Source organism: Meriones unguiculatus, chromosome 2, assembly GCF_030254825.1.
Source record: "Meriones unguiculatus strain TT.TT164.6M chromosome 2, Bangor_MerUng_6.1, whole genome shotgun sequence".
NCBI classification, from domain to species: domain Eukaryota; kingdom Metazoa; phylum Chordata; class Mammalia; order Rodentia; family Muridae; genus Meriones; species Meriones unguiculatus.
The window spans coordinates 187872303-187886383 of NC_083350.1; the positions used below are offsets into that span (position 1 = coordinate 187872303).

The 14081-nt window shown below is 50.6% G+C and overlaps 1 protein-coding gene across 3 annotated transcripts in view; it reads right to left on the reverse strand.

Annotated features, from left to right (window-relative positions):
- The window catches only part of Trim2 (tripartite motif containing 2), a 131676-nt gene extending 119714 nt beyond the window's left edge, over nucleotides 1-11962 (reverse strand). The window contains exon 1 of one of the 3 annotated variants that reach the window (XM_060378507.1): nucleotides 11739-11962. Coding sequence is in view for 2 of the 3 variants with exons in the window: in XM_060378501.1 (XP_060234484.1) it covers nucleotides 11575-11580 (6 nt within the window). In the remaining variant the exon portion in view is untranslated. Of the gene's footprint in view, nucleotides 1-11574; nucleotides 11683-11738 lie in introns of those variants that run through there. The other 2 variants (XM_060378501.1, XM_060378502.1) reach the window with 2 other exon arrangements.
- Nucleotides 11963-14081: the final 2119 nt, after the last annotated feature.

Consider the following 14081-nt stretch of genomic DNA (forward strand, 5'->3'; position numbering starts at 1 on the left):
GTCTGGAAACAGTGGGTTTCTTCAGCAGGGCACATTTGTGTGCAGGGAGCCCTTTGTGCCTTCATTGGCCTGGTTCTATGTGAAAAAAAAACAAAAAACAAAAAACAAAAAAAAAACATATTCTTAAAATACAGAACTGACTGCGAGGAACAAAAAGCGAGAGAATCCAGTTATGCCCTTCATCTTCCTAGACACTGTGCGACCCTGAGTCACCAACACAGGGCTTTAGAGGGAACGGACCGGGATCCACTGCTAGTAAAGAAGAGACCCAAGAGCTGAGCCGACCGGCTGCCGCAGGGTCTGTACTCCTGACGTTGTTATACTGCTAAGTTCACCACTACATCCATCAGGCCCTAGAGTAGAGTTGGGTGTGTGCCTGTGTGCCTGTGTGTGCGTGTGTGTGTGTGCGTGTGCCTGTGTGCGTGTGCGTGTGCGTGTGTGTGTGTAATGAAAAATGAGGCTAGAGAGATTGCTCGCTGGTTACATTGCTTGCCATGGAGTATCAAGACTGGACTTCAGATCCTCAGAACACATGGAGGCCGCTGGGCCTCGTGGCCATCAGTGACTCCACCTCAGAAAGTGGAGACAAGGGCTCTCCAGAGCAAGCCAGAGAGACCACACTGGTGAGCTCTGCAGTTCACTGAGACACCCTGACTCAGTGAATAAGGTGGAGTGGGAGAGCTGTCAAGGATGATTCCTGACACCAACCTCAGGCTTCATGTGTGTTCACCTGCACACGCATTCACACACGTGTGTACCTACATAAGTACAGTCATGCACACACACATACACACAAACACACATGTAGGCCTACACAAATACAGACATGCACAAACACATGAGCTCAAACAGAAAAAAGACAACATTGAAAATTGAACCGTTTTCACTTTAGAGAAGACATTTACTCTGTAGACACGCTCGCCAATTTGGGTCTGGGAGCCTGAGGTTAGAGTTAAGGTCACACTGGGTATGTGCCTGCACAGGTTTCCTTGCACGATCTGAAAAGGACAGAAATCAAGCCAGGCATGGTGGCGCACGCCTGTGATCCTAGCACTCAGGAGGCAGAGGCAGGCAGAGCTCTGAGTTTCAGGCCAGCCTGGCTACAGAGTTCCAGAGCAGCCTGCTCTACAGCATGAGCTTCAGGACAGCCAGGGCTACACAGAGAATCCCTGTCTCAGAAAACAAACAAACACAGGCAGAAACCAGTTTTTCCTGCCCACATGAGAAGCGCCTCCGGAGCACCCCTCCCCGGCCCTGAAGAGATGTGGAAGAGAGAACCAGGGCCTCCAGCTTGCTGGCCAAGCCTCCACCCTGAATCACCCCAGCACCAGGGAGCTTCTTAGCTGAGAAGAAACCAAACGGTCCCATTAAAGAAAAACCCTTCCCACACGCCTTCTGGGGGTCACTCAAAGAAAACCTGGCTGACTGCCAGGTCATGGGACAGAGTCTGCCCGTGTAGATCCCCAGGCTTCCAGAAAAAAAAGGCACCGGGTCAACACAAAACAAGACAGAGCACACTCAGACACGGGAACAATGCTGGGGGCGGGAAAGGAGTCTGAAGCTGTCCCACCCGGGAAGCAGAGGCTGCAAGTCTCACAAGTCGGGAGAACACGAGTGGGTGTTCACGGGGCTGGAGTTCCAGTAGAGAGGACAGAGCAAGCACAGGATCAAAGCTGAGTGTTTCCTCACAGACTGCCAGGAAAGTGTGAGTTTGTGTATTGAAAAGGGCCAAGTGGCTTAAATGGTTAATGAATGAACACTGAAACTGTGGCAAATCCCCGAAACACCAGAGTACAGAGGCAGCTGACTCCGCTTACGTCAGTGAAGGCCAATAAAGGAAGGAGGGGACCGGAGGGAAAGAGCTGGGAGAAACTTTTCAGAGAAATATTTAAAAGGATCACAAACTAAAAGGTGTTCCAAAAGCTCAGTGCAATAACTGAGGCGGACTCAGTTTCCAGGCCGCACCGGACAGCACAGGAAAGTGGAGTAGACTACAGATGCAAACGACCCCTACAGGTGTAGAGACGGTGTAAACAGCTGAAAACACCGGGAACACACACGGGAATGATAATTAAGTCATGGAAACAGATGTTCCTGTGGATTCAAGTTCTGAGTTTTCACAAAATTTAGCTCTCGTAGTAACTAGCACGTGTGACCCTCCGTGGACAACACAGGCTTCCATTCACAGCACCATTAGCCCAGGAAGAGCAGGCGCCAACAGGGCAGGCAGTACAGACCACTCACTAGATACACAAGCTGTGGGAGCCAGTCATGTGGATCCAAAGAAACGTTTCCAGACTAAGCTCTGACGGGCTTTCACTTTTAGAGATAGGAAACACTTTGATTGCATGTATGTTACATGTGTGAGCAGATATTCATGTGCAGGCATGCCTATGGCTGCGTGTGTATGTGCGTGCATGTGTGTGTGTTCGGAGGCCAGAGAACAGAACGAGCTTAGGTGTCACCTAAGGAATCTTTTAGGTCTCTCACTGGGTTGGAGTCTGCCGGGTAGGCCAGGCTGGCTGGCCAGTGAGTCTCAAGGACTCCCATTTCCTTCGCCTGGGATGACCAGTAAGTATCTCCATAGTTGGCTTTTGCACTTGAATTCTGGGGACTGAATTTAGGTCCTCAGGTTTGTGAGCCAAGCACTTTACCGAGGAGCCATTTCCCAGGCTTTTTTATATTTCAAAAAGATGGCTGGGCTGTGTGTCAGTGGTGGATTGTTTCCTGCCATGCGCAAGGCTCGTGGTTTCCTTATGACAGTGGTTCTCAACCTGTGGGTCAAGTCTCCTTTAGGGGTGGAATGACTCTTTCACAGGAGTTGCCGAAGACCACTGGAAAACACAGATCTTTACATCACAGTACGTGACAATAGCAAAATTACAATTATGAGGTAGCAACAAAACTGATTTTACTCTTGGAGTCACAGCATGAACAACTGTCTTAAAGTGTTGCAGCATTAAGAAGGCTGAGAACCACTGCCTTGTGACGTCACAAGAAGAAACAAACAAACAAGAGCACAGCAGCAGGCTCTGGGCCTACCGTACAGACTCAAAACTTAAACCTGCCTTCTCTGTCTCCCCAAACTGTATTTGAACAACAGTGATGGAATTCTCCACATGTCACTACACTGGCAAAAAGAACAAAACTGTGGGCAGACACGAAGTCCTTTTAAATGTGGGGAACAGCAAGCAGGCTGCAGAATGCCAGCAGACAGACAGTGGTGACAGACGGAAGGAAGGAGCCTGAATTCTCTTAAAACTCAGATGAAAGCCATTTTCTAACTGGTGCATGATAGCACACATGTTAACGGGTAGCTACCAAGCCCCGAGCCCTCATTCTCTGTAAAGAAACCTGGCAGAGCCCCAGCTCCAGCAGTCATGGTGGCTTGGTCATCTGTGCTCTGTGAGCCGCTCAGGACCCTTGCAGCACTCGTCACCCTGCAGCGACCACTTCACTTTCGGGTTGGCACTGCTCTGGGTCTTGAGCAAATGCTTCCACCCCCTGCCACACCCAGCCCACCTGCCTCAGACAGCCGGCCTGTGTAGTTCCTGTTTTCTCTCTGGAGCTAGCCAAACTCCAGCTCCTTCAGCCCAGGCTCTCCACAGTCGTGGACTGCTCTGCTTCTCTCCCCAGTTACCCACAAGCCCTTGGGTCCCAGGAGCCATCAGTCAGCCACCCTGGCTGTAGACTGTCTGACACCTGCCCAGAACCTGCTTAGCAGTTTCCAGCAGGATGCGTGCTGCAATTGTTTTATTCTGTGTCTGGGTGTTGTGCATGGACCTTTCTCCTAGACACAGTAAGAGCTAAATTATTTTGTTGATTTTTTTTTTCTCAAGACAGAGTTTCTCTGTGTAACAAGCTTTGACTGTTCTGAACTCTCTAGGCAGACCAGGCTGGCCTCAAACTCATAAATCCATCCAGCCCCCTGAGTGCTGGATTACAATCATGTACCACCACACCTGGCAAGAGACAATTTTTTTAAAAATTGCAAAAAAAAAAAAAAATCCTTTTTAAAAAGTTCTTGTGGGAGAAATAGAGTAATTACTTAATAAGTTGTCAACATTATATATAAGTATATATTAGAAAGGTAATTTCAATTCTAACTTGTCACTCTACAATAATGAGAATGATACACTTTAAAATAAAATGGGAGAGGGAGTGAGGGTGGACAGATGGCTCAGAGGTTAAGAGCCTGCTCTTCCAGAGGTTCTGAGTTCAATTCCCAGCAACCACACTGCGGCTCACAGCCATGTGTACTGAGATCTGGCGCCCTCTCCTGGCGTGCACATGTTCATGCAGATAGAGCACTCATCTACATTAAATAAATAAATAAATATAATTTTAAAATAAATAAAATGGGACTGAGCGTAGTGGCACACATCTTTAAGGCCAGCACATGGGAGGCTAAGGCAACAGATCTCTATAAGTTCAAGACCAGCCTGATGTACATAGTGAACTCTAGGCCAGCCAAGGCTACACAGTGAAATTCTGTCTCCAAAAAAAGGTACTTCCATGGGAGATCATTTGCCAAGCATGTGCCAGGCCCTGGGTTTTATCTCGAGAGCAGCAAATAAATAAACAATGTAATTACTAATGATAATAACTCATAAAATAACATTCTGATGGGTCACTGTTGTATAAACCAATTACGGTTCATAATGCTGGCCTCACCCATATTGCTCATGATGTGTCCAATTTTCCTTTAATGATTTTTCTGCTATGCCATGAGCTAGTTCAGGAGAATACATTAGCGTCTCTTTTCCCCCCTCTCTCCATCCTCGCATAAATCTTTGTAGAATAGCGAATTGGTTGAAACAACAAGAGCCAACAGGAATGTTCTGGAATAGAAAGACAATCAGATAAACTACCTTTAGGAAATTTACATGGTGATTACATAAATAGATTCTCGACAGGAGACTTGTCAAGCTAGAGGACAGAAGTTGGATGTACTGGTCCTGGGTCCGAACAGCTGGTGCTGCTTAGCAGGTAGCCTGGGCCACAGTAGGAAGAATGTGGAGCTTCAGCGAGGGCTGGCCCCAAAACGCACTCTGCAAGATGGTCTCATGTTTGCAGAAGCATGCAGAGAGAGGACCTCCGGGTCGAGCCTGAGGCCGCTCGGTTGTTAGACGTGGGCAGACCATCAAACAAGAGTCAGCACTCCAGCAAACACCCTCTCGTCCTTGGGAACTGGTCTAAGTTGGCAGCAGAGGCTGCCAAGGTGGGGAGTGATAATCTAAAGTTCCAGGAATAGAGTCACACTCTATTTTTTACACACTCAACAGGAAGGAATGGGTATGCTAGGCCAGGGCATCCTGGCCATGCCTGAGACTTTGGCAGCTCAGTGTCAGGGCTGCTGTGGACACTGTCCTTCCAACAGAGACTTCCGAGTTTCCTCGAAAGGAATCCAACCAGACCCTTGGATCCGCTTCCTTCCCTTCTCTGTGGGAGGTTTCTAGCTTCTAGCTTTAGAACTCTCTCCTGTTTGAACAACAGTGAAATCCGTGTGTGCTGAGTCTTGAGGTTTTTCACTTTGGCGAGCTCAGAAGGAGAGGGGAGGAAGCTCAGAAGGTGGCGGGAGGACCCAGACACAAGCGATCTTTTTCCCAGCAATGAAGAAAACGCGGCTCCTGGGCCTCATCACTGTGGCTCTGCCGTTCGCGGAGCCCGTGGGATGTGAAAATGGGAAATGCTAAAGACTGCTGACTTTGTCCTGTACAAAGCTGCCCTCTGAGTGTCGCACGGGGTATGTGCTCCTGCCATCTGCATGGAGTGGCTGTCATTTTGTCCAGACAGGTCTCCGTGCCAACCTAAACGGCTCTCGAGGCGTCATCACCTGAGTGGGTACCACCGTATCTCAGCACCACAGAGGTGGCAATAGCTGGAGAGAAACCGGCATTTTCTCCACCAACAAAGCCATGCCCCAACCCCTACCCTCCGTACCTGACCCCAACATCCAAATAAAATTCAACAGCCTTTGTGCCAAGGGTGCCAACATGCCAGAGAAAGTCTGTTTCTTTAGTACATCCTTGTGGTGCTTTGAATGACAATGGCCCCCATAGACTCATATATTTCAATGCTTAGTCACCAGGGAGTAGAACCGTTTGGGAGATTAGGAGGTGTGGCCTGTTGGAGGAGGTGTGTCATTGGATAAGAAGAGTGGTAAGGTTTCAAACCATCCCAGGCCCAGTCCCCCCTCTGTCTGCTGCCTGCAAATCAAGAAGTAAATTGAGCTCTCAGCTACTTTCCCAGCAGCCTACCTTCGGACACTATGACCCCCTGCCGTGATGATAATGAACTTTCTCTCTAAGACTGAGCAAACCTCCAGCCACAAACTTCCTTTTCTAGGAGCTGCCTTTGTCATGATGGCCCTTCCCAGCCAAAGAGCGGTGACCAAGATAACAATTCGAGAAACTCAGCATCTACGTGTATAACAAGTGAAACTTGACCCCTCTCTCGAATCTTACACATTATGAAAATCAACATAAAAGGAGTTAAAGGGACAGAAGTTTCACTTAATGGTGAACACTCGCCTTGTATGGGCAGGCCATGGATTTGATCCCCAACACCGAACAACAAAAACAAACAAACAAACTAAAACCGTTAGTCTTCTTTAGACTTAACAGTTGGGCACAAAACTATGAAAGAACCAGAACAAAACAGGGATGCAATTCAAGTGATTGGCCTGGGCAAGGAGTTTTTGTTGTTGTTGAAAACCAGACCAAATGAGGTTTCATTAAACTAAAAGGCCCTGCACCATCGGTGGCATAGCATGGTGAGGGCAGCTGCAGAGGAAGCACGAAGGCTCTCCATCTGACCCGGAGCTGGCGTCTAAGACATGGAAGGAACCCAACATCTCAACAGCAGGAAACAAGGAATCTCATTTTAAAAGAGACCAAACAATTTTGACCAGACAGATCATTTTTCACAGGAAGACACACATTTCGGGAGACCGAGCGGGTAAGAAGCAGCTGCAAAGATGGTGCCAAGAGGGGAAGAAAGCATGGGAGGTGCCCACAGCTGCACAGGTACAGTTTGCTAAAGACTCATGAACAAAGATGAGCCATAGCATCAGCCAGCAGAGGGTCCTGGGGTGCTGAGATAGAAGGGGCCCCATGGTGGATGGAGAAGCTGCATAGAGCTGGCTTCCTTCAGAACCTCTCAACATGACCAACACTGCTTAAAAAAAAATGCAGTGTAGGCATTGCAAAAATTCTTAGTTGACTATTTTACTGACTTTGTTTTTCTTACAGGGTTTAGAATGGTGCCAGGTTCACCTGGCAGGCAAAAGGGTAGTTACCAAGATGGTAGCTTAAAGCTGGTTTACACTGTTACATACAAACAGCCAAGGTGTGATTTAAGAAATGCACCCTTGAATTGATCACCAGAGATTCCAAATCAAAACCACAGGAAGATATCAACGCACCTGGCTCAAATGTCTGTGACCAGGAATCAATTTGCCGTAACGCCGTGAGGCTGCAGAGAGGCCAGAGCCTCTGTGCGTGGTTGGTGGAATGTAAATGAGTGCAGCCATGACGGCAGACAGTACAGTGGTCCCCAAAAACTGGAGACAAAACTACACACGATCTAGAGTCCTGCAAGACCTACAGGTGGCAGACAGTCAAAGGAAATGAAATCCATACCGTAAGAGGACACCTGTACCCCATGTCTATTACAAGATGGCTACGCATGTACAATGGGCTACTTTTTGGGCATGAAAAAAGATGAAATCCTGTCATTTGTCACACGTTGGACCTGGATGACATCACATTTAGGAAATAAACCGAGCCCAGGAAGAAAGCACTGGATGACCTCACTCACATGGAACATAGGCTTCATATCACAGAAGCCAAGAGCAGACCTTAGTCCTCAGAGACTGGGAGAGGAAGGGGAAAGAGAACAGGAGAGCTTTGTCACTGGCATAAAATATGTAAATGGAAGGAATAAATCCTGGTGTTGACACAGCAGGTGACTACAGTTAACAAGACTATTGCATTTTAAAATAACTAGAAGACAGGGTTCCACTGATCTTGTCACAAATAAATTACTAAAGCTTGAAATTATAATATGCTAATTACCCCAGCTTGCTCGTTACACAAGATGAATATGTATAAAACATTATATTGTACCCCATAAATATGTATGGTTAATATATGTCAGAGCAAACCGAACAAAAACAATACAGATCCAAGTCAAAATATGAGGGCCTTGGCCCAAGGATGAGGGAGGAAGAGTGCAATGAAGACGGGCTGCCAGGTCTCTCGAACCGTTCTGCACCCAGCAAAGGTGTTTTAACCCGTAAAGAGTGACTCAGCATTGATTGCTTCCTCTTGGCTAATGAAGACGCACTTCCTATTGGTTCTGTGGCTGAGAGGAAGACTTAAGACACGCGTGAACTGGGAACGGTTCTCACCTCACTGTCAGTACGATTTACATACACGAGGCAAGCCACGTTCTCCTACCCCCTCCCATACTCCCACTTTCCAGCCCAGGAGACAGGCAGCGTTGAGACTGCGCCTTCATTTCCCAGCCCCCACTGGCCATCTCCACCTCCACGAGGCTGCCAGGGAACTCTGTGGGCTGGACTCAGGGAGGGGACAGATGCGCTCACTTTACACAGACCAACCTCCTTTGATTCACAGCCAGAGAGGCCTCTAGGAAACAAGAGAACACTTCTTCATTTCACTAATCCAGAGACCTCAGGCCAGAAAACTACGGGCCTCCACAAAAAATGAGGCCAGCACACGCCCGGTCCTACGTTCCACCAGCAGCACCAGGAAGAAAGTGTGGCAATAAAGTTAACTCCTGTTTCAAAGAAAGGATAAACTTCACGACGGGAGGTAGAAGTCCTGATATGACATAGCCCACCCCGCTCCGCCTGCTGTGCCCCTGAGCTGCCCTTTTCTGGGAAGGCAAGGTCTGGCGGGGTTGCCCAGTCTGGAAGACAGCTCTGGCAGGGCTGTTTTGTCTGGCAAGCACAGTGCACTTCAGATGTTTGAATTAGCTGCCAGCCTTTAAAGATCTGCTGGTCTCATACTAACAGACTGAATGCTGGGCTCCTGGCTCCCTCTGGCAGAGCTGGCTAGCCTGAGTGGAGGCTTCTGCTGTCCCCCACAGTTAACCCGATCAGGCCATGGCTTCTCACAGCACTTCTGCCCCTGCATCAACAGAGCTGGCCGGCTGAGGCATGCATGGGTGTCTTCCCCCCCCAACCCCCAGAGAGCTCCAAGAACAGCTCCACCCCTGGGGTCAGGCCAGATGAGTTCAAATCTGAGCCAGAGAAATGACCTGGGCTTTAGATGCTTCTTAGGATCCAAGGTCTGAAGCCAGGGCTAAGAGCGGCTAGGCCTGAATGGGCTAGGAGTGGTTAGGGCATGGAGAGTGGGTAGCGACTTATTTTCTTCTAGATGTTCCGTGGTGGCGAACACCATTTTAGAATCTCTTTGTTAGCTCCAACTACAATCTGATTTTCTTCACTCCCTTCTCTCCAGCGCTACCCCCATCTGGGCAGTAACAAAGTTACTTCTCGTTCTTTCCTTAAAACAGCCTTCTTTCTTTGTTTTTTGCCTCTCTGCCTCACTGTTTTGGCTGTCCCATTCTCAATACCAAGTAATTTTTCCCACATTTTCTTTCAGGATCAGGTGACGCTGGGAACAGCACCCTTTCATTTTACTCTTGAAGTCGACAGGAAGGCTTGCTTCTGGTTCTGTGCCATGCGTGGCATCTCAGAACCCACGGCTGCTTTCACAGCACTTTAACTTAGCCGTAAACTGGTTTTGATTAACAAGGAACCGAGAAAGCACATGGTGGTGTGAAAACCAAGGTTTGCTCCAAATTCAAGTACCAGGTACCAAGCCTCATTTTGTGGTCAGGACCATAATCTCACATGTAAAATCAAAGGGTCCACATGTGTGTTCATAATAGCTTTAGTTTCATACCTACAGAGGAATTTGTAACCCATGAGTTTCTAAGCTACATTTGCTTGGGGCTTGAGTGTTAAAGGGCCCCTCCCCTCATTCTGTTTGCTTCTCCTTTCTGTCCTGCTTGTTCTTATTAAACTAACCCTCAAAGGCCAGGCTAACAAAAGCTGCTCAGCCAAGAAATAGAACTGGAAGATCGAAACCTTAGCCCGTCTCTAAGCACATCTGGAGGTCACTTTGCTGGGTCGGGGTTACACCTGAGGAGATGGAGACCTAGAAAGTTCCAGCACCTGTTCATGGCTGGCATCCCCAGTCTGTGCTAGTCGTGGGTCTGCGGTCCCTCAACGTCTTCCATGGCCCACAGCCCGGGATGCTACAAGCCAGACTCAAGAAACCATAGGGAAGCAAGCCTTGTGCAGAGACCACAGAAGTCAGGAGCCTGGACCAGACAAGAGCGCCGTTTCTGAGCCAGGTGGCCATCCCAGGGCAGCCCAGTCCTGACCATGGTGTTCAGGAGCCGCTGCACTGTGCTAGCTACCTCTCGGAACCCTCGGGAAAAGCCAGGTTCCTCAAGAGCGATACAGACCGAAGGGGGGCTTCGCACGTTGGCGGTTCGGAAAAGTTGAACATCTTGTCCACAATTAAATATATAAAAACGAAATCGGAAGCCAAGGTTTCCTCTAGCAAGCAGTGGCAACATCAAACAAAACCCATCACACCCTTTCACAACATTCACGCTTTGACGAGAAAGGAGGGGATGGGGTCTTTTCGTTTGTCTCTAGTCTCTAAAAAATGCCTGCCCTGGAAGAACAGGGACCATGGCAGGGAAGGAAGGAGCGAGCTGGGCTCCTGACGAGACACCTCAAGTCTCAGAACTAGGAAATCTTCCCGGGATGCAGGCTGGGAGCAGCGAGCGTGTTGCCCGGCTCGGTGGCTTGCGGGAGGACCACGGAGTCCTTGCGCAGTGCTCACAGCCCCCACGGATGGGAAAGCACCTTTGTTCCATCGCTGCGAGCCAGCCCTGAAGTGCGGCTTCTCGCCTTTCCCAGTGGCTGGAAGGTGCGCGCTGCGGCTGCCTAGGCCGGGGTTCTTTGTGGGAACCCAGGAGCGGCCGCCACCGACCCCGGCGCCTGCGGGGCCTCGGCCAGCGCGCGCCACCTCCAGGCGAGGCGTGGCGCCGGCATGCGAGCATCCCCTCGCAGCCTGCCCCTTCTCCCGTCGCCTGCCCCCAGCCGAGGTGGCTGATACTCACGTTTCAAGCCTTTGCCAAAGTGCCCGAACCCCGGTCGCCAACCAGAACCGCGAGGAAGCTGTGCGGGGCCCGCCTTGCGGGCGGCGAGAAAGGCACGCAGCCGGCCAGCTGGCAGCCCCCGATTTTCCGCCAGCTCCCCCAAACGCTCCGGGTGCCGCCAACGCAGCTGCCGGGTTTAATGACTGCCAGGCGGCCCGCCCCTCCCCCTCCCCGAGGAGCCGCAGGCGACCGGCCTCGGCCGCGGGGAAGACCCACCACGCCAAGATCCACACGCCAAACCCCGCCGGGAACCTCGCTTCTCCCCGGTTCAGCGGGAGCCACCACCTGCGGTTCCCAGCAGCGTTTCTTTCGGGAAACAGGCGAACGGACCGAGGGGGGCGAGCGCCGTGCAGGTGAGCTAACCTGCATCGCGCTCGGGAAGGGCCGTGCGCGGCCTCCTCCGGCCGCCGCGGGAAGTCCTGGGGCCGCGCGCGGCGCAGCGGGCCCCTGCGGCAGAGCCTCGCGGCCCGGCGGCGCGCGCCAGCCTCCTCCTCCGCGCCCAGCGCTCTGTTTCATCGGGGCCTTACTGTGTGGGGACGCTCCGCTGCGGCTCGTCCACCTGGACCATTTCAAGGCGCGAGTGGCTCCCGCGGACAAGCTAGGGGACACCAAGCGGGGAGGAACCGGGGGAGGAGGGGTCGGGTTTGCAGGTGCAGCACCGAAGCCGACTGTTCCGCCGAAAGTGATGCTCCAGAGCGAGCTGGAGGCCCCGCACGGCGCAGCCTGGCGGCCACGCCTCTCGGCCCCCCGAGGGTCCTCACCCGAGCTGGCTCCGCCCAGCACGCTTCTCAGGGCGCACCTGCTCCCACTCTGCGGAGTGGTTGCCTTGGAAACCCTGGAGAGCTGGCGCTCCCAGCAGACACGCCGTTGCCCTGACAACAGCGACCCGGCGCTGGGCGTGCCGCGGAGAAGGGCAAAGGATGCCGCGTCCAGTACGGGTTCGGGCTGTGTGGGGACTGGTTGGCAGGGCAGGGATAAGAAAACAGCGGCACTAGGGGGTGCAGGCTGAGCCTCAGAGCCTGGGTGGGGTCGGGGGTGTCACGGTCTGGGGGCACCGTGTCGCTCCCCCCCTCCACAAGCGAGTTTACGCATGGCAGTAAAATAAACTCCGTAGCTCTTTCTAGTGTCTCTCTTCATCCGCTGAAGATGCTGAAAAGGGATTTTCCAGCAGGAACTGGCCCCGGTAGGACTGAGTTAAAAAGCCCCTAAGCATGTTGGGAACAGAGCGAGGCCCTCCCGGGGACAACAGTTAGCCACGGATGATGTCATACGCAGACACATTCAAGAAGTCCGGCTGTGTGAGCGCACGGCAACACATTCTCGCTCGTTGTTTGAGAGAGCTGGGACCTAGGAAAGCTAACCGGATTTACTAAAAACCTGAAAGTGCGCGCTCCATCTTGAGACCCGGGGAAGGAGCCTGACCTCACCAAGCCGCGTGTAAGCTCTGCTTTGCGGAAGTGGGGCGCGGCGAGGAAGAGCGAGCCGAAAAGCAACTTCCTGGGCTACGAAGACTATGAACGCTGCAAAGACTGGTACGGAAGAGCATGCAAGCGTTTGCAGTGTTCTGCTTCAAGTAAGACAACGGAATAAAGGAATAAGGTGCAGCAAAACGTTCAAAGCCCACAGATTAGACAACTAGAAAAAGATGAAGCCGGTGTGGTGGTGCACGTCCGTAATATCAGCACTCGGACGCAGAGGCAGCCGGATCTCCGTGAGTTCGAGGCCAGCCTCGTCTGCAGAGTGAGTCCAAGACAGCCAAGGCTACACAGAGAAACCCTGTCTTGAAAAACAAAAACAAAAGAAGGAAAGAAAGAAAGAAAGAAAGAAAGAAAGAAAGAAAGAAGGAAAGAAGGAAAGAAAGAAAGAAAGATGTGAAAATTAGATGACAGCTGACTTTTTTTTTTTTTTTAACTATCTAATCTAGGCAGCAGTGAACTAGAATCCAGTAAGATATTTTCAAAGTACTGACAAAAGTAGCCATCATATTAGTCAGGGTTCTTTAAGGAGTAGAAACAGTACAATGAGTATCTATACTCCAAAGGAGATTTGCTACATTTTCTTATGTAACAGGGGCTAGGTATGCTTGCATTGTCTGTCTATCTTTTTTGTCTATCTGTGTAGCCCTGGCTGTCTTGGACTCTTCGTAGAACAGGCTGGCCTTGAACTCACAGCGATCCACCTGCCTCTACCTCCCTGAGTGCTGGGATTAAAGATGTGAGCCGCTGCACCTGGCTAACAATGTTTGTCTATACACGGGAGAGGCCAGGGCTGTTGCCACATGAAGCTAGCCATAGTTACTGAGCCAAGTAAACTTCTTTGCTTTGTAAAACACTCAGCCTCAGATATATTGACACAGAAAGAGAAAACATGTCAGCACACCCAATGCTTCACGTGTGTATGGCTTCCTTCTGTGTTTAAGGCACAAGCTTAGGTCTGATGTAGGCATGAAGTTACTGTGTTATTCAAATGCTGACTTCTGTACCTCCCATATCTGGTTGCGGTCCTTGCTCTGAGAATCTCCTCTCTCGGTGCTGTGTAAACATTGCTCCCCAGTTGTCCCCTGGTATGCCAATAAAGCAGCTTACAGCCAATCACTGAGCAGGACAGAGAATAAGGCTAGACTTCCTGCCATCCAGGGGAGGAGAAAGCTGGGGATTCAGCCTTGGGCTGGAGTCCAGGAGGGATCAGGAGAAAGGGCCCAGCAAGAAAAGCTACAAAATGCAGGTATCTCTGGGATGCACACTGGAGAAAGTTAAATTAGCTTAGACGGTAAGAATAGAGCAATAGCTGCTCGGTTCTTGTGCTGTAAAGCTTGTTAAAATAATAGAGTCTCAATTATTTGTGTGATAGCTGGGTTAAGAGAGAAACTG